The sequence below is a fragment of the Trifolium pratense genome, linkage group LG1 (assembly GCF_020283565.1).
Source record: "Trifolium pratense cultivar HEN17-A07 linkage group LG1, ARS_RC_1.1, whole genome shotgun sequence".
In the NCBI taxonomy this organism is placed as follows: Eukaryota; Viridiplantae; Streptophyta; class Magnoliopsida; order Fabales; family Fabaceae; genus Trifolium; species Trifolium pratense.
The window spans coordinates 28,735,286-28,755,886 of NC_060059.1; the positions used below are offsets into that span (position 1 = coordinate 28,735,286).

A 20,601-nucleotide genomic window follows, 5' to 3' on the forward strand; every position below is an offset into this window, starting at 1 on the left:
TTAGAATTTGAACAATCTCTAATACTCTATTGTTCAGTTCCTACCTAGGCCAGACCTCACAGTATACTATACTGAATCATCATCAGATTTTTATTTTCCTGTGAATGATCATATCAGAATCTATTCAAAGAAATGAACAGATATTTATACTAACTACTATTTCTTGCTAGATGTTAAATCCTACAAATTTTGAAATCTCCACTGAATTAGGATGCTTCAACTGCTATGTTTGGTTGCTTAGGTTAAGACATGTATGGTTAGGAGTGACATGGTGTCGGACACGCATTGGTGTGCATCACCGAAACATATGATCACATTGAATAATGTCATATTCTAAAATTCATAAAATAAACTATTGATTATTAAGAAGAAAAAGAAATGCAAATACTTGAATATCACAAAATCCAGTACTATCTATTCATTTATAAACTATTGATTCAAAATCTAAAACAATTACACCCTCCAACTAAATTATGTTTACAGCAGCTAGCAGATCAGACAAATTTTAATATTAAACTAATTGTCGTCCCCTGAAACTTTGGTGGCCCGACGAAGCACGGAGAACTCAAATCGGCCGTTGTCTTGATCCCAACGTAAGCCGATTTGATCTCCTTTCTTCAAATTCCTTCTTTGAACAAAATCTTTGGCCCATCTCTTGGTGAAAGTATGCATTTTTGCAGAAATCCATATCTTGAAAACGAGAGAATGAAGAGTGTCGGTGTCGACGTCGCGGACTTGAACTTGAATTCCCTGTTTGGTCTGAGCAGCTTCAGCACCATCCAACAAGAAAGGAATGATTAATTTTTGAGCGACTTCTTTGTTCAACAAAAGCCTACACAAATGGAGACAAACATCACTGTTTTCAAGAACCTTCTTGATCACCCATTGATGATCATCATCATCAGCAGCAATAATTTTGTTGTTTGTTTGACGAACACATGTTGGTATACACGAGGATGAACCCAACATAAGATGGAGACAGATACTATGATCATCATCATCATCACAGACCCAATTGTTGATGCGTGGTTTCTTGTTCTTCTTTAGGGTTAGTCGTTGTTGTTGGGGTCGTTTCTTGGTGATGAGTTGTTGTTGATGATCTTGAGTAACAACAGAAGAGGAAGAGGTAGAAGGGTTATTTTGAACAGCGAACAAGGAAGAAGGGTTGTTGTCGATACAGGAGGCACAACAGGGATCACCCACTGAAACATGAAGACAGACACGATCATGATCGGTAAGAACAGAGGAGAAGGAAGGGTTGCTGTGTTGTTGTTCCTCCTTTCTTACGGCAAACAAGAAAGAAACCATGTTTGTCGATCAAGAATGAATGAATGAACAAAGAAACAGAGTGAGCGAGTGAGTGAGGTTTATCTTTCTTTCTTTCTTGCGCAACAATAAAGCGGCGTAATTCTTAAGTTTGTTAAAAGCACACTTTACTTATTAGGAGTGAGCGAGTATATATATTAAGTAATTCTTGGGTTGGGCTGGCCCAAATATGTAAACGGCTAGTTTTTATTTTCTTTTTTCAAGGAGACTAGGTAGTTTTTATCTAATCATTATTAAGTAATTAATTAATGAAAACGTCTAAATCTTTTTATAAAATAAAAACGTCTAAATCTTTTCAAGGAGACTAGGTTCTTTTTTCAAGGAGTACTAATTATCAACTACTTATATATCATAAAAAAATATATTATCTAATTATTATCTATTACTAATATATTAAAATCGATTACCACCAAAGTTACTAAATTATCCTTATTACTTTTAATCACGTTACAAGTTTTATATCTTTCATTGTAATTTAACTAAAAAAAAATAAATATGATATGATATACATAAAAATAGGAAAGGAAAAAACAATAAAAAAAATTACAGAAAATTTAGTCAATAAAAAAAATTATAGAAAGAATATAGAAAAAAAAAAAGAAACCGCATAAAAATAGAAATAGTAGAAATAAAAAAAATACCCAATAAAAGTCAAAAGACCCGTGCGAATGCACGGGTTTTAAACTAGTTTACAATCAGCTGAGTTTTAAACTAGTTATTATTAAAATAAAATGAGAATGAGATAAGATGTGGTTTTAAACTAGTTATTATTAAAATAAAATGAGAACGAGATAAGATGTGTTTTATTAAAAAAAAGGGGAATTGAAAATTCTATAAGGAACTTGTTAAAAAAAAAATTCTATAAAGAATGACAATAATATTTATTTTACAACCGTCTCATGAGATTTAAACCTTGTCCCTCTCACCAACAATTATTATTTTTTTTTTTTTAAATTTACAAAGTTAAACTTTTGCTAGTGATCGTTGAGCTTATTGGATAGATAAGATATGATATGTTATCTGATCATGTCTTATGTTATGATCAGTTTGTTAATAAAAATTTTTGCTGCTAAAAAAAATATATGTCTTATGTTATGGTGAGTTTGTTAATAAAAGATTTTTTTTGTTACTAAAAAAAAAATTAAGGGTATTTTTGGTATTATGAAAAGTCCACACCAAAAATCATGTATTCTCTTTATATATACTAGCGGGTCAGGCAAGCGCGTTCCGCGCGCCTGCCTGTGTCTAACTTATGTCCAATTGAAAAAAAAAATTGTTTTATGTTATGGTGAGTTTGTTAATAAAAGATTTTTGCTGCTAAAAAAATGTGTCTTATGTTATGGTGAGTTTGTTGATAAAAGATTTTATTGCTACTAAAAAAAATCAAGGGTATTGTTGGTATTATCAAAAGTCCACACCAAAACTCATGTATCCTCTTTATATATATTATATATATATATATAATAATAGTTGAAAATACCAACAAATTATATATATATATATATATATATATATATGGGGAGGGATCAAATTACACCGGTGTAACATTTGAGTAATGTTACACCGCTCAATAACGCTTCAACGAATACCAATTTTATAAAATCCACCGTTGGATTGAAAGTTTATATCATTTAGATAATCCATGTTCAATTTTACAAAAATCTAAAATTGTTTGATATATTATTGAGACCGATCAAAATTAACGCTTTATGTGTTTTTATTGAATACCGTTAAGCTTGATCAATCTCAATAACATATCAAATGATTTTAGATTTTTATAGAATTGAACATGAATAATCTATATGCTATAAACTTTCAATCCAACGGTGGATTTTATAAAATTTTTGTAGTTACTAGAGATTTTAGGTTCCATCATGAACTCCATAGTAAAAAATTCCTTTACCTTATAAAAATATTTTTTTGTTTTGACAAAATATAAAAAAGATTAGTAATATTAAAATCTTTGAAAAATGTTAGCGATTTTGTAAAAAAAAGAAAAAAGAAAAATGTTAGAGATATTTTGTTAGACGGAATATTTTAGATGCTTTTAGGTATAGAAGAATATATCCTCAATTTCACACACTCTCTCAAACACACGCGAGAAGGCAGCAACCATTTCCTAAGCCGCCTCTCTTCTCTTTCAGGTCCGATTTTTTTTCTTCAATCTTTTTGCTCTCTCTAATTAATTTCTCACTTATTTTCCGTTACTTTCCCTCTTTCCGAATAGATCGGTATTAGTTTTTTTCTTCATATTTTTTTCCATTTCGATTTGCTTCAGATCTGAACTATTTCTCATTTTTTTTTTCAACTTATTTTTACTAGATTCTCCTTATTGTTTCCATATATAAAAAATAATCGATGTAGCTCTGTTAACTTGAATTTTTCATTAGTGTTCCTTCTATGTGATTTTCTATGAATTATTTTTCTTTTGACTTATTTTTTTCTTGTATTAATCGATTCTTTTTTCCTTATATGTTATTTTAGCTAACTTTTAACTCATAGTGAATAAGCTAGCCGATTGAATTTATAGTGTTTGGTAAAATTAGCAGTTAAACTAGCTTGTAAGTATGAAATGACAAAAAAAAATGTTTAATTAATTTTTTTTCAAGTAAGATGATAGGGGTAAAATTGGAAGAAATATTAATTCTTTTTATCTGTTCAAGTTTACTAGATTAGGTAATCAAAATACATATTATTAGGATTTTATTTTATTTTTAGTCATTTATGGTGTTTTATGTTAACTATTTTTGTAAGAAACAAATCTGTTGTAACAGAAAATATGATTATTTCTGAATTTTTTACTTTCCAGATTTGTTATGTGGTTTTAGGTTTACTTGTTTTGACTTTTGAAGTGAAGTGATAAGCTTTTGGATTTATTTTTTAATTGTTTTTACTATAAAACTGAGATGAGTTCATTATGGTAACAACCTGTTTAAATTTGATTAATTTTTTTTACTGTAAAAAGTATTCTAATTCTGGTCAATTTTATAGCTTTCTAATTTGGGTATTGTCAGTTTTCTGAGATTGAATCATAATGTTTTGTTTTTTAATTATTTTTTACAGTAATTTCAATAACCCCTTTATTTGAACTTGTGATATACTGATATTTCATATGTAACTAACTTCATTGGTTCTTGATGTTTCAGTATTAACAGATTCTTTTTGTGAGGACTATAAAGACTAGTCAAAATGGTAAGTTGGTGGACAATATTCGATGTATTTTTGTTTTGTTTATTACTTTGACTGAGTATTCATAATCTGAATTGAGATTTGTGTTCTTATTTACAGGTGAAGTTCACAGCTGATGAGTTGCGTCGTATCATGGACTACAAGCACAACATTCGTAATATGTCCGTCATTGCTCATGTTGACCACGGTATGGATAACAAATGATTTTAATATGCAAAGCATTTTCAACTTTCATGATTGTTGTGATGTTGCTCTCTTATCTATATTTCAGATAAAGATATAACTGTGCTTTGGTGTTTGCTTCACAAGAAATTATTAGTGTTATAACCTAAAAAGATTCTTTGATATCTGATATAGAAAAAGTTTCTGTGATTTTATTTCGAATTCTTAATACAACTTAGGATCTTTTTATTTACAAATGATGATAACATAACATCAACAATGTTTAGTCATACAATTTATAAAACTAATATTTTGTTAGTGTACAACTTTCCTGCAAATAAGAGTGCATTTTGTAATACTGTTATGTGCTATAGTTTGCTTGTCTGAACAATAATTTATTCTTTGTTTTTCTATTTGCAGGAAAATCGACTCTAACGGACTCTCTAGTTGCTGCTGCGGGGATTATTGCTCAGGAAGTTGCTGGTGATGTCCGTATGACTGACACTCGTGCTGATGAAGCTGAGCGTGGTATTACAATCAAGTCTACTGGTATCTCACTCTACTATGAAATGACTGATGAGTCTCTCAAGAGTTACAAGGGGGAGCGTAATGGAAATGAGTATCTCATTAATCTCATTGATTCTCCTGGGCACGTCGACTTCTCATCAGAGGTTACTGCTGCTCTCCGTATTACTGACGGAGCACTTGTGGTGGTTGACTGTGTGGAAGGTGTTTGTGTCCAAACTGAAACTGTGCTGCGACAAGCCCTTGGAGAAAGGATCAGGCCTGTTCTTACAGTTAACAAGATGGACAGATGCTTCCTTGAGCTCCAGGTTGATGGAGAGGAGGCATACCAGACCTTTCAAAGGGTGATTGAGAATGCTAATGTGATTATGGCTACATATGAAGATCCACTTCTTGGTGACGTTCAGGTGTATCCAGAGAAAGGAACCGTTGCTTTTTCTGCTGGTTTGCACGGTTGGGCCTTTACTTTGACAAACTTTGCAAAAATGTATGCCTCAAAATTTGGTGTTGATGAGACCAAGATGATGGAGAGGCTCTGGGGTGAAAATTTCTTTGATCCAGCCACTAAAAAATGGACCACCAAGAACACTGGTGCACCTTCTTGCAAACGTGGGTTTGTTCAGTTCTGTTATGAGCCTATCAAGCAGATCATTAACACTTGTATGAATGATCAGAAGGATAAGTTGTGGCCTATGCTGAAAAAGCTAAATGTCACCATGAAGTCCGATGAGAAGGAACTGATGGGTAAGCCATTGATGAAACGTGTCATGCAGACCTGGCTGCCAGCAAGTAGTGCACTCCTAGAAATGATGATCTTTCATCTTCCCTCACCGTCAACGGCCCAGAGGTATCGTGTTGAGAATTTGTACGAGGGTCCCCTTGATGATCAATATGCAAATGCTATCAGAAACTGTGATCCTGAAGGACCTTTGATGCTTTATGTCTCAAAGATGATTCCAGCATCTGATAAAGGAAGGTTTTTCGCTTTTGGCCGTGTGTTTGCTGGTAAGGTTTCAACAGGTTTGAAGGTCAGAATTATGGGACCAAATTATGTCCCTGGGGAGAAGAAAGATCTATATGTGAAAAGTGTTCAGAGAACCGTCATTTGGATGGGAAAGAGACAAGAGACTGTTGAGGATGTGCCTTGTGGTAACACTGTTGCTATGGTTGGATTGGATCAATTTATCACGAAGAATGCTACATTGACAAATGAGAAGGAAGTTGACGCCCACCCCATCCGTGCTATGAAGTTTTCCGTCTCCCCTGTTGTGCGTGTGGCTGTTCAGTGCAAGGTTGCTTCAGATCTTCCTAAGCTAGTTGAAGGTCTCAAACGTTTGGCTAAGTCAGATCCTATGGTTGTTTGTTCTATTGAGGAGTCTGGAGAACACATTATTGCTGGTGCAGGAGAGCTTCATCTGGAGATCTGTTTGAAGGACTTGCAGGATGATTTCATGGGTGGAGCTGAGATTATTAAATCCGACCCTGTTGTGTCATTCAGGGAGACTGTTCTAGATAGATCAATCCGCACAGTGATGAGTAAATCACCCAACAAGCACAACCGGTTGTACATGGAAGCTAGACCTTTGGAGGATGGGCTTGCAGAGGCCATTGATGAAGGCACAATAGGACCAAGGGATGACCCTAAGATTCGTTCTAAAATCTTGTCTGAAGAGTATGGTTGGGATAAGGATCTTGCCAAGAAAATCTGGTGTTTTGGACCTGAGACCACCGGACCCAACATGGTGGTTGATATGTGTAAGGGAGTTCAGTATCTTAATGAAATCAAGGATTCTGTGGTTGCTGGATTCCAGTGGGCATCAAAAGAAGGTGTTTTGGCGGAAGAAAACATGAGAGGCATCTGCTTTGAAGTATGTGATGTTGTCCTTCACACTGATGCTATTCACAGAGGAGGTGGTCAGATCATTCCTACTGCTAGGAGAGTCTTCTATGCCTCACAGCTCACAGCCAAACCCAGGCTTCTGGAGCCTGTGTACATGGTGGAAATCCAAGCTCCTGAGCAAGCTCTTGGTGGTATCTACAGTGTTCTTAACCAGAAGCGTGGACATGTTTTTGAAGAAATGCAGAGGCCCGGTACCCCACTTTACAACATCAAAGCATACCTCCCTGTCGTTGAGTCCTTTGGATTTTCCAGTCAATTGAGGGCTGCAACATCTGGGCAGGCTTTCCCCCAGTGTGTCTTTGATCATTGGGATACGATGACCTCAGATCCTTTGGAGGCTGGATCACAAGCTGCAACGCTTATTACCGACATTCGCAAGAGGAAGGGTCTCAAGGAGCAGATGACTCCACTCTCTGAGTTTGAAGACAAGCTTTAAATTATTTATACTATTTATGTTTATGAACTTGGCTGTTATGAAAACTTTGTTGCCTTAGTTTTAAAAGTTCAGTATCTTGAGTTTTATTTCTGGATTTTGTCATTTGAACTATTGTACTTTGAATTATTTATCTTCGCATCGATGTGTTTTTGGTCCATAGGATTTGCATCGATGTAGGATAGAATGTTACTGTTTCTGTTCAATTTAAGTGCTTTTTAAGATCAGAGTTGTTTCTTGATTGAAAAAATTACTATTTTGGATTCTCTTCAGTGTGCTGCTTATGGCTGCATCCAGTCGTTGTCTCTGATTGATATGCAGAGATCATTCATCCTTTCTCATGTGTGCATGTTTGGCAGGTGGAATCTCTTGTTTAGATTCTGATCTACTTCATATGAATTTCTTGCAATTATACATATCACTGATGTTAGATACATATCCATGTTTCTGGTTTCTTTTTTTAACTAAACCATAAATTACACATTTTTCTTTTAATCTTATATTGCTATTCCTATTTAATTTCTGCAGTGTATGTGATGTATCAATCTCAAACCAATTTATCTTTGATTGTATTGTAGCTTTAATTCTATTCAACCTGTATGAAGTCATAGTTGTTTTTTATTTTTTGGGTCCAATAGCTTAGTGGTTAGACTCCCACAATATAAGTGTGGTGAAGTCGGAAATTTGGGTTTGAACCATGAGATGATGAAGTTGTAGTTGTTTTACTATGTCTTTCTTTTGTTTTCTTTTTTATGTAAGGCATACATGTGACACTTATAAGCACTATTTTGTACTCTACAAAATGGCTTATAATTAGAGACAAATAACTTTTTTGTGTTATGCCTGGTTTGGTGACTTTTGATCATGTAGAGAAATGACATTCATATCTCTGGTATGCTATAGTCTACCTTTTCATGTCAATTGTGATCTTATTGCTATCCAATGGAGATTAAGCATTTGCTGATTATTTGGTTTTCCACTTATTAAAAGAAGTAAAATAATCACTGATTGGGCATTTTGCTTTCACATCATTGCTTATAATCAATGATAGTGCAAGAATAATGCTGTTTACTAGCAACCAGTCAGTCAATCAATATGGATTAATAAAAAATCTGATTCAAATTCAATATAATACCTACGGGTTACGAGTAATCCGTGTCGATCTCGCTAAAGTCCAGATTCTTACCGATTGTTGAAATTTTTTCGCTTTCACTCAATTTATCTATTTTTTTGAACCCAGATAGAAGACTTTTGATGTTCCAGTTTTCTATTTCATTTAACATGGTTCGAATTGTATTTTCCTTTATTTGCTTCTCTAGCACTCCTTGTTCTAGAGGATGCCTTAATAATATTTTGCTGATTAAAAAAAAAAAAAAAAAGACATGTCAATTACATTTGTTAGAACATTCTTAACCAAACACATCTAAATTCTACTTAAACTATTTAAGCAAAATAGATTTATTTAATCATGGAATGTCTAACTCGGACTAGTACTATAGTGTATTCCAACCCTTAATTCAATAACTAAAAACTTTAATGTAGTCCAATTTATTTGTGAACTTAATTTAGGTTTCTCATTGAAAGCATAAAGATGAATATCATCATTATTAGTAGTATTATACTAATTTGTCTCTTCAATTTGTTCAACAAAAATTTAACTTGTTTTTATCAAACGTGATGAACTAGGACCAAGAATCAAACGAGAATCTCCATAAAAGCCATACAATAGACTAGCTTAAACCGCAGAAGAAGAAAAATGTGACAATTATAGGAAGAGTGGTTAATTAATTAAATGAGATAATATATGATCATATAGTATAATATATAAGATGATGAAAAAGTGTACATGCCACAAAAGTAAATGAAGAGTAGCAAGCAAATGGAGAGAGTAACAAGAAGGAAAGCCCATCTATCTTGCCATCCAAAAGGAGAGTTTCTTTTTTCACCATACGAGTTTCTCGCGCGTCATATTTTTACTCATCTGCTACTTAATAGCGGATGTTATAAAATGATAAATTTGAGGTAAAAATGTCGTCCGCTAATTAAGGTAAGAAATATCTCATCCAAAAGAGTGAGATTGGGTTGGAATTGTAGGATTGGACAATGGTAACCATAGTGATCTCTCGATGAATTCTCTTTAGATCCCTTAATATATATTCTTAGGTCCCTCAACACGCTTTGGAAATTTGGGGTCCTTAGAATATACTGAGGGGGCTAAAAAAAATTCATCTGATCCGTGCATGGAGATTGAGATTTTCTTAATTTGTTATGAATTGTCACTTGCATAATATAAGGCCTTGATTATATGTTGAGGAAAGATAATAATAGATTTATTATGTACTAAAAAAAAGAAGAAAGAGCTAATGAATACGGAATGACAGTTGGTCAGAGGAGCAGCTCCGTGAGGAATCACGCTGCTCCAGATGGAGAGCCCCCCATTGGGGGGACTGAATAGTGATCCCGTAACGGTTGATAAGTAGCGACCTACACGAATGGTGTAACGACTGCCCTGCTGTCTCCGACATGGACCCGGTGAAATTGAATTCTCCGTGAAGATGCTCCAAGTTCCTTTGATACGCTTATTCAATTGACATTGCCCACGATAAAAAAACATAGGTGAATCATTTGGTCAAAAAAAAAAAAAAGAATGTATTTGCAATTTCGATACATTTGGAGACTAATTATTGACATCGAGTTACCCTTTCAAAAATCAAAACGGTGGTTTGCCGCTTTTTCTTCTTCAAATATATGTAACTAAAGGGGCTGGGAAAGAGTAGCCATCCCTTACGGGAATTGAACCCGTGTCTTCGACATATATATAAACAAATAAATCAGACACACAAACATTCTTTCTTTTATATCTATCCAAGGGGCTATATACCTGAAAATAACATTTCTGACACAGTACGAAAACGTGAAAGAATAGGCAAACGCTAATCCTATAAAAAAAACACAGGTTCGCAAGCGACAAACCTGTCAGATAAGACTCTGGAATCCACCAGAAAAGTAATTAATTTGGAATCCACCAAACTTGAGAGAAATTCTCTATAATTTTATTGAATCAAAAGGTTGTCTTCAAGGCTACAATAGTTTAGTTTAAATAGTAGTGAAAAATAAAAATAACAAATCTTCTAAAAGATTGTAAAAATAAAAATAACAAACCTAGCTAAATAAAAATAACAAATCTACCTAAAATATAAAAATAACTAATCTAGATGAAATATAATAAAACTAAATCTAACTAAAATAATAAAATACTAAAGTCATTTATTTTGTTTCCCATTTTAAGTTTGTAAATGATAATAGATGATAGACAAGAGGGAAATCATAGGTTGTAACGAGCTATATTTTTATTAACCAGTGAGGAGTGAGGACTGCTACTCATAATCAGATCAACTAGTACAAATATTTTTTTTTTGACAAGCTTCTATCAATACTATTTAATCAGCCTTGAATCCTTATCTAAAAATAATGATCCAAACCACAAGGCACTCTCACAATATTTTGTTTAGAAGCTACAATCAACCTTCTGATTTTCAATGACGAATACCTCTGTATTCATACCATTTGAGCTTTATAAATTTACAGAAACTCTTAAATTATTGAAAATGTCATCAGAAAAATGAATTATTTCATCGGTGTAATGACAGAAGACATTATATTCAAACCAAAACAAGTTATCAAACAAATATAAATACCCTTCTGATTCACTAAGCAAAACAAGTATATTCTCGAAGATAACTGAGACAAAGGAGAAAACTTTGACCTCTCTTCCTCAGCATTTAATTTTTCATCCTTTACTGACTTCAGAAGGCGTCTTGGCCACAATAGACAAAGCATGAAGTCCAGACTCCAACTCATCTTGAAGCAAGTTATAAATAAGCCTATGCCTCTTAACCAAACTCTTCCCTTGAAACTCTTCAGAAACTACTTTAACATTGAAATGTGTCTCACCGTTGCTCCCTCTAACACCAGCATGACCAGCATGTTGATAAGACACGTCTTCAACTTCCAACTCAATAGGATGAAGTTCTTTTTCAAGCTTTTCCTTTATCCTCTTCCCTCTCCCTCCCAAATCAACATTGTCATCATCAATCTCAGAACTAAAACCAACACTTAAACTTGGGGTCACAGAAGGGCCACTTGAATTCTCAACATAGCTATCATCTTTGAAATCAGAATTTCCAATTGAGTTAGATTCAGAAGTACCCTTTTCAGCTTCAACATAGAGCAAAAGGGCTTTTTTCTGCATTAATTTGAGCATATTCAAAAACCCATTATTTCTAGAGGCGGTTAAACTCTGTTGCAACCCAAGAAGCATTACAAAATCAGGTGTGACCCGGATAATTTCATTAACAGGTCGCCCTGAAAAGCTTTGAACGAGTAAAGCAGCTAGGCCTTTGGTGAGAACAGAATCCGAATCAGCTTCATAGACAACATTTTTATCGCTGTCCAAGTAGGCTCGAACCCAAACCTGAGAAACACAACCTTCGACTTTGTTTTCTTTAGTTTTGAATTGGGGTTCGAGGGGTTTGAGGTTTTTGCCGTAGAAGAGAAGCTGTTCGTATTTGGCTTTGGGTTCTTGTACGGATTGGAAGAGGTTTATGATTTCTTGAAGCTTTGGAGGGAGTTCTTCGATGGGTTGAAGGGAAGTGGATGGTGGAGACGATGATGATGATGATGATGATGATGGTGGTGGTGATGGTGGATTTGCTGGGAGCCTTTGGAAGGTGATGGGTCTGAAAGAGAAGAGAGTCTTTGCGGGTTTAATGAAGAAAGTAGAGGTTTTTTTGTTTAAGAGGGAAAGTGGGAATTTGGTGGAAATCATTGTTGCTGGTATGTGCATTGCATTTGCAGCAGTTGGTTGCGAGAAAGAGAAGACCATTGTTCTAAGCTTTTTCCTTGGACTTGATCAATGGACGACCCAGACAAAATCTTAACATATCCCAAGGCCCAACTTCTAGGCTCTTCTCGTCAAAAGCCAATAACGAGCTGATGTTACAGTCTTTACCTGCAATACACATAGGAAAATTAGTGCAGTTTGGTTTCAAAGTCTACTCTATTTAGTTTGAAATAGTAATATACCTTAGCTTTAACCATAAAAGTGTCTTAAAGTAGTTTACTACCTAGGGTTTCTAAACTCTATCACCGATTTTGTAAACTTTATGAGTGGAGTCCCACTTGCTTTACACCTATGTTTTATTATTCCGAGGTTGCTGTAGTAGGTTCTGGACCTTCAAATTCTGTGGTAGAAGGAAAAATATACGATGAATGAGATGACAAAAGATGAAAGGGAGGAAGTGACCATCCAACTAGATCAGGACACAGAGGAGAGCTTAAACATCGCAAAGCGAAGCCTGGTGGGAAAAGTATTAGCAGAAAAGGCCTTTCACAATGGAGCTGTCAAGACAATACTTACAGAGCATGGAGAGATCCAAAAGCTATGACAATCTCCATCTAGGCACCAAATCAGTGTCTATTTACTTTTACAGAAGATAAGTAAGCTAGAGAGATTATAGACAAAGGTTGCCTCTGGATATCTTACATACAAAGATTGCTGCTAAGATAATGGAGCAAATGGGGGAAGTATGGGATGTGGAGAATCCCATGGTTAACGGAAATCTGACCAGAACTTTTATTAGTCAGTAAATATTAATGTGCAGAACCTTTACTTACTGGGTGTTAGTTAGGTTCCCAGAAAAGATCTCCCAAAAATTTGGATTCAATTTAGATTTGAAAAACTGCAAGATTTTTGCTACAACAGTGGAGTGATAGGTCATGAGCAGAAAAAATGCAAGAAAGAAAAAGCTATGTCGGCTACTGCAACGATGTTCCTAAGTATAGACCTCAGCTGGGGGTACCACCAGCGAAAACCATTTCATGAGTTATTCATTAAATTTTCTTTAAGCATGACTCTCAATTTTACTTTTCGAAATACCACATTTGCCAAATACTCAAGATTGAAGGTGCAAAGATCTGAAGTTGAACAACATAGAGTTATGCTCAAGCAGGGAAGTTCATAACTGCATGTTATGCTCAATTAAATAATAGATATGATGCATACATTCCTCCTGGTTTCAAGTAGCAAAATACCACAAAATTTCAAAGAATCATAAATTTAATCACTTTGATCAGAGAACAATTCACATTCATACATTTCGAAGATAGCATGCAACAAAAGAAAGCTACAAGTTTACACGTTTGAGGGTCAAACTCTTTGCAAAGGTGTCACAAGAAAAGAAGAGGAGATAGTGTTCACTGAGTTCGTCGCAATGGAGAAATTGGAAAAGAATGAAGAAAAGCCAAATGACAGAGAAACCAGTGTAACAGGTGATCAAGGCATCTATTGACGGTGTGGAAGATCACATCAAAGGATCAGAACCTGAGGAATCAATGGTGTGGTTCCATTCCCGATGCCAAGTGAACTTCAACGCAGATTGGACGTTTATGGCAGTAGGTGAGGTGCACAGAAGAAAAGAGACGGTGGTTGTTATCAAACCACCACCAGACGCCGATCTGTTCACGGCGAGAATCAACGCCCAAGCCGCCGGATATGAGCAAATCCGTAGGCAGAGAGAGAGGCGAGAAGACGACCGTGGAGGAAAATAGGGGAGGTGCAAACAACTCTCGGTGAACCAACATCAACCGTGAAGCCGTTGGATGCTGGCCACCATGCAGTGCAGAAGCCATGAGGTCGGGGTCGCCATTAAAAGATGGCCTCTCTTGTTGAAGAAAGAAGCGTATTCGTTGTTGCTGGAATTGGGTCTGAAGAAGGCAATTGGTAAACTTTTGGGCCACGGCCAGGGTAATTTTTTTTTATTCGAGATGACACTTAAAAGTTGGGCTGGAGTGAAGTTATTGAATTTGGGCCAATTCAATAATTGCATATGGGTTCAAAACGAAAGGGTATTAGATACCTTAATGAATTGAATCATAATTTTAGCGGGTCCTAGCCAGCATCCATCTATCCCATATGTTAAAGGAGTTGAATGGGGTTTCTTAACCCCTGTTTGGGCTAATCCAACTCTATCGCCAACGTCCTTTGTTGATAGGTTTGCCATCTCTCATATTCACTCATTGATGCAGGAAAATTCGGCTCCGTTCCAAGTATATGTTGGTGCTAAGACGTATTGATACAACGTAAATATTGATTCCTTACTATTCATTAGTTTTGATCATACCATGGGATCCAGGGAAATCCAATTTTCCTATAGTAGTTACTGATTACGAGTACTGCTGGAGAAATTTCTCCACATTATACGATCTGCTTAATTTTGTATATGACATAGGAAAGATGCAGGGAAGGCAAACTGATGTTGGATACAAGTTAGACGCTATTATAGGACCATCACAAGTTAGAAAGCCGTGGTTATTTCTGAACTAATGATCCAAGTCCAAGCCTATCTAAAGAACTACAATTGGCAAATGGGAGATGGAGTTGGGTCCTTGAGTGTATAGGTGCAGCAGCTGCTGGCCATCTTCAACTCCCTTAGTAGGATCATTTATATCTCTAACAAGCTAATGTTTCTCCAACTAACAACAACGTCAATCAAAACTAGACTCAACCTTGAGGACAATGCTGTTTATAAGAGGGTGGCATTCCCTTGAGGTCAACTACGTCCTCTAGCTCTTGTTATTCTTGCCATTGAGTTGATTAGGCTCAATATATTATAACAAAGTACATTGAACTTCTGATAAGAAAACAAGACACACGTCCTAATGAGATTTAACTACTCACAATCTAATGAATTGACTTGCTCTGATACCATAAATATAACACAATACATTCATAAAAACTAGCACTCATTCACATTGGCTGAAATAACAATAGCACATAATTATAAACACAATTATCAGTAGTTAAAAATAGAGGTGATGAAATTTCACGGAATGTTAGTTTCTTTTTCTTTTCTTTTTTTAATTTAAAACACAGAAGATGCAAAAGTTATATACTACTAAATAGACTACAAAGACAGTATCTCTTTAGTCATAAAAACGCCAACCTTTTTAGGACAAATCGTTCGGGAGAACCCGAGTTCAATTCCTGGTTGAAACAATTATTGGCTAGACTCTGGATTACCGGGGCCCCTTCCCCCGATAGCCAAAGGATTAACACAAAAAAAATAAAAATTCTCAGCGATACAATTTCCACAAAAAAGGGAGATGCAAGCAAGCAAGCAAATACGAACAAGTTCACGAATATAGCATCTTGGATTAGAAACCTTAACACATCACCACATGGTTTTTGAACATATATTGAAGAAACCTTAACACATGCATTTCCTCAAACATATGGTATGCAATTTACATAAAGCAAAAACCCTCATGAATAAGGAAAGATTAACCTAACATGAAGACAATTAGAATCAATAAATTAATAAATCCCATTAGAATCTTGACATACATCTCTTATAAATTAAATATCAATTAGTGAGAATACTGACTCACCTAAGCAATGAAAAATGAAGGATATATTGTAGAATTATCTGAATAAAAACCCCGAGCTCTTGCTCTGAAAATTGACCGTTTCTCTTTTGTATTAGAATCTCCACCCTTTTTTAGTTCGTTTTAGATTCTAGATACATACATACAGAGTGATAGGGTTTTCTCCTTTGGTATTCTAATTTTGAAGTAGAGATGATGAAGATTTTTTATTTATGATAGAAAGCTTGAGTGGTGATATGCGAGATATAGATATATAAGATATGGTGATGGTGTCTATGGAGAAAGACAAAAGTGAGAGTATTGATCGAGTTTCGTCTCTTTTTGTAACTCTTTTGTCTTTCGCATATTCCTATAAGATGGGAGCCTTCTACCGTGCAAGAGTGAGATAGGTCTTAGCACGGTGCACAGACATTTTTAACCGTTGGATTTCATAATTACGACATATCTATCATAAATTAATTAATTAATTCTACTGAATTTTTTTCTCAGTTGACTTAAAAAAGTTTCATCCGTACCGTCATCTCCTCTAGATCCCACCACAGTTACCTTTTCCACCTTCGTTTGGACTTCTCCCCCATCAAACACCACCTCTTCCATTCCGTTGAACTTGTATTTCTCAACATAACACACTACCCATTCTTCGCCAAAGTACGATTGAGCAATCGACATGATATATAGTTTTTTAAATAAGATTCATAATCTTCGGTCCAATTTAATTATGTTTGCTACACATAAAACTCGGGTGTTTTGTTCTTAATCATATGAAGTAATTATAAGTAAATAGCAAGGAGAAGAAATTTAAGATTCCGATGGACGGGAAACATGATTTTGTAGAAAACTCAACAAGAAAATTGGAAAAGTTTTAACATTTAACATTCATCATCAGAAATGGTCAAACTTTTAAATCCATTAGAAAGAAAAAAAAAACATATTAAAAGAAAAGCATAGAAGATCTGATAGAGGAAGATTAATAAAAGGGATTCGAGAGAGATAGTAATTTTAAAAGTCGAAGACATAGATGAACTGTGAACACATAGATGCATCTAAGTCGAAGACAAGGAAACACATAGGAGAGAGAATGGTGAAAAATATGGTATCAATCATGTATGATATAGTTTGATGTGGAATTTATAATCTAACAACTAAGATTAGTCTTACACGGTGCAAGATATGAAAAGGTTGTGCACAATAGACAAAACCTCCAGAATAATTTGAATTAGATTATCAAGTACTAGTTAGGGATACCAAAATGAATAATTTTTGTATTGAAAAAAATATTTTTTATGCTTATTTTTTTTGACAACAACATTCTTTATTTTATACTTATAGAAAGTAGATTACACAATTTCCGATACATTCATATTTTATTTAGCTCCTTAACTAGTGCCCCTGTTAGTTAGCATTTTCCAAAAATAAAACCTCTAATTTTTTGAATATTTTTAATTAGGGGCCATTTGGATTAACTTATTTTTGAGCTCAAAATTCTTATTAATTCTAAAATACCACATGTAAAAAAATTAAGAGTATTTCATATCATCAAATTGTAGCGGTCAGGTATATTATCCTATGAAGTTTACGAACACATGAAAATATCCCAACATTAGACAACTTGATCTTCTGTAGTATAATTATGAGATTAATTTTCGAGTAAGTGGTATAATTTGTTTCTTTTTTTTATTATTATTTTAATTATTAAATTAAGTGATATAATTTATAGACTAATTTGCATAGATTAAATGATATATAGTTCGAGGATTAATTTGACAATAAATTATATTCAAACGGGTCTGTTTGTGTTTGTGTAGGTATTCTTGTTCTTTATTTATGTTTGATTTGTTCTTTGTGTAGGTATATTCTGGATTGACAAAACAACTAACATATTAACGAGTAACGACTCTTCAACTGAAATAACTAAATTGAATTACACATTCAACATACTATGCACGAATGCACGTTATTTTGGTTGTTCACAACTTAGCTAATACATCCATATCCTTGTTCTATTGATTATTAATGCAATGGTGGGTGACTTTATTTCTCTAAATAAACTTAAACAAATTAGTACATTTTACATGAAACTATATTCTCTTGCAACTCGGAAGAGGAGTACCACACAAGCACTTGTTATGAGAGAACGAATTCGAACCCAAGTTCTGCATATTACCCCCCTTTGGAATCTCACCACATAATCTATTGTAACTCACATTCAACCATTGCAAATTCTTCACACTTTCCGGGAGTTTCCCATAAACGCGATTATGACTCACATCTAAAAGTTTTAATGTGTTAGGCAACTCGACGTTTTCCATTTCAAATGACAACATGTTCCATGAAAGGTCTATTGTTTCTGTCTGTTTGGCTAAACCAAAAAACATTGACGTGTCTCCTTCAAACTTGTTATGAGATAAGTTGACAACCAATGAGTTCAACCTTGCCAATGACATTGGGAGTTTTCCAGAAAGCCGGTTATGAGATAGAATTAAACTTGATATGTTTTTGATGTAACCGTATGATGAAGGGATTGAACCTGTTAATCTATTGTTTTGAAGGATGATTGCTTCAAGATTAGGCAACTGGTAGAGGTTATGAGGGAGTGTTCCGGAGAGGCGGTTTTCTGAGAGATCCAAGTAAGTGAGGCTTTTCAATTTGGCAATGAAGTTTGGTACCGGACCTGATATGCCGGTTGCACTGATTGTGAGGGATCTGAGATTGGTGAGTTTGGTTATGGATTCGGGGATTGAGCCGGTAAGGTTTGGTAATTGGTATATAAGTAGGCTGTCTAAGTAAGGTAGGTTACCAATGGAAGGTGGAAATGAAGAACTAAGGTCATTGTCGTTTTCGATGATTAGAAAGTAAACACGGTTAGAGGGTATGCAATTAACGCCGTACCAATTTGAGTGGCAACAATCGGTGTGTGGTTGCCATGAAGAAAGAAGAGTTGGGTTGTTGAGTTCTTGCTTGATTTGTAGAAGGGCTTTTTTGTCTTGTGGGTGGCATCCTTTTGAGAGGGAAGATGCTACATGAGATAGTAATATCAAAAGAAGAAAAAACTTATTTGGCATTGTGTTAATTGGTTTGTTTTGGTGTGTTTTGAGTTTTGGATGAGATAATTGATGAGAAATGTGTTGGTTTATATAATAGCTTTGATTCACACATAAGGTGAGAAGATATTGCATACATGAGTAGTCAAAACAAAGGAGCTTATTGGTAATGGGTTTAAAAGAAAATTTGTACACTAAAGCAGCATGTTTTAGATTTGGTAGAGTCAAAAGTCAAAATAAAGATGATAAATCAGCTAGCTGTATATAGAGTTTTAGCAGTTAAAAAAAAACATATTATATTTTTTGGGTCAAATTCAAATAGCAATTCTTGTGTTTTGAATTAGGTCCCCTGATATGCCTTCATTGGTATGAGACCCCCTTATATTTTGGATGTAGGCTGATGTGTTAAACCAGATACTTATTTACTTTTAAAAGATAAATAATCTAAGCTCATTCATTGGTTTGTGTAATTTTCTTTAATCTCTCTTTCTTTTCACTCAACCAAACGGGTTAAAGTTTTGCTGTTTGTTTTTTGTTTCATATAACACCATCATTTTTGCTTTCTTTTCCGAGGACTTAGGATTTGTGTACTTATGTTTGCCATATGTGTTTTGATGTTTGAGATTGATTTTGGAAGATTAGGAATTGACATACGGTACGTAGTACAGAATTCAAAAATGAAAGGAAAAAATGAAAAACAAAAAGAACAAACAAAAATGAAAAACAAAAAGAAAAAAACAAAAAAGTAGATGTTTCAATTTTTTTTTGTTTTTCACCACCAGTTTAATCTGTTCGGGGGGTCAGTTCTGACATCAATGGTTGAGCACCCTCCCGATTGTAGTTAAGGGGATCGAATCGTGGTCCTCCCTACCAAGTTAGCATCAATCATCACTGAACCAAGTAACTAACGATTGGTAGATGCTTTTTGTATACACGTGAATCATGCATTGCTTAACAATTGAATTCAAAACCGTGTGGCAGGCTACGAAACGTATGTATAGTCCTACAATTATTATTATGTGGTTGAATTTTGCAATTTACTGTGAAATGAGTACCCAACTTACCAATAAAACTTTGTCACTACGTTCTTTTAAAACAAAAGTAGATTCTTTCCGTATACTCCCACAGTAATATTAATGCTACTGGAACCAGTACATGTGCAGTGTGTGTACCTTTGAAAATAATTTTACAATTTCGTCAAAAATTGAAAAGCAGGAAGCAGCTCAGAAACATCGCACAAATGTCCTTTATATCATTATATAAAATTGCAATAATGTGTTATAAAATGTGACACAAATTTAATAAAAGAAACTTATTGTTTGGTGTGAGACTCATGGAAATCTTGAGGTTCCTTAGTAATGATTGTTGAATCTCCCTTTAATAAACTGTGCTAATTATAGTACTTGTTAAGTATTTCTTGTGACTGATTTTTATTAGGCATTTAGGTTTGGTAGTTTTTTAAAGCAAAAATAATGGCACTTCTGTTTTCTGTTCCGATATCAATTGAATCATATCATGCATGCTCCAAACCAACCAACGAACCTAACGCATTCAAATTGGTCATTGCCTTCTTTTTAGAG

The 20,601-nt window shown here is 34.6% G+C and overlaps 4 protein-coding genes across 5 annotated transcripts; 1 reads left to right on the plus strand and 3 right to left on the minus strand.

Annotated features, from left to right (window-relative positions):
* Window positions 1-395: 395 nt before the first annotated feature.
* Window positions 396-1,424, minus strand: LOC123899240. Its single transcript, XM_045950330.1, has one exon. It carries the CDS (start codon window positions 1,306-1,308, stop codon window positions 517-519), a length of 792 nt encoding a protein of 263 aa, XP_045806286.1. The 5' UTR covers window positions 1,309-1,424; the 3' UTR covers window positions 396-516.
* A 1,837-nt stretch (window positions 1,425-3,261) lies between these two features.
* LOC123904816 (elongation factor 2) lies at window positions 3,262-7,762 on the plus strand. Its single transcript, XM_045954428.1, has 4 exons — window positions 3,262-3,470; window positions 4,473-4,518; window positions 4,615-4,702; window positions 5,098-7,762. The coding sequence occupies exons 2-4, from the start codon at window positions 4,516-4,518 to the stop codon at window positions 7,536-7,538; spliced, it is 2,532 nt and encodes an 843-aa protein (XP_045810384.1). The 5' UTR covers window positions 3,262-3,470; window positions 4,473-4,515; the 3' UTR covers window positions 7,539-7,762.
* Window positions 7,763-11,134: 3,372 nt separating this feature from the next.
* On the minus strand, window positions 11,135-17,082 carry LOC123904824 (sufE-like protein 1, chloroplastic/mitochondrial). 2 transcript variants are annotated; one of them, XM_045954436.1, is made up of 2 exons: window positions 15,984-17,082; window positions 11,135-12,546 (listed from the first exon to the last, which is right to left on the minus strand). In XM_045954436.1, the coding sequence occupies exon 2, from the start codon at window positions 12,418-12,420 to the stop codon at window positions 11,326-11,328; it is 1,095 nt and encodes a 364-aa protein (XP_045810392.1). In that variant the 5' UTR covers window positions 12,421-12,546; window positions 15,984-17,082; the 3' UTR covers window positions 11,135-11,325. The 2 variants fall into 2 exon arrangements, with proteins under 2 accessions (XP_045810392.1, XP_045810397.1); XM_045954441.1 differs by lacking the exon at window positions 15,984-17,082 and adding an exon at window positions 15,539-15,935.
* Window positions 17,083-17,929: 847 nt separating this feature from the next.
* LOC123896715 (polygalacturonase inhibitor-like) lies at window positions 17,930-19,090 on the minus strand. The gene has a single exon (XM_045947072.1). The coding sequence runs from the start codon at window positions 19,040-19,042 to the stop codon at window positions 18,059-18,061; it is 984 nt and encodes a 327-aa protein (XP_045803028.1). The 5' UTR covers window positions 19,043-19,090; the 3' UTR covers window positions 17,930-18,058.
* Window positions 19,091-20,601: the final 1,511 nt, after the last annotated feature.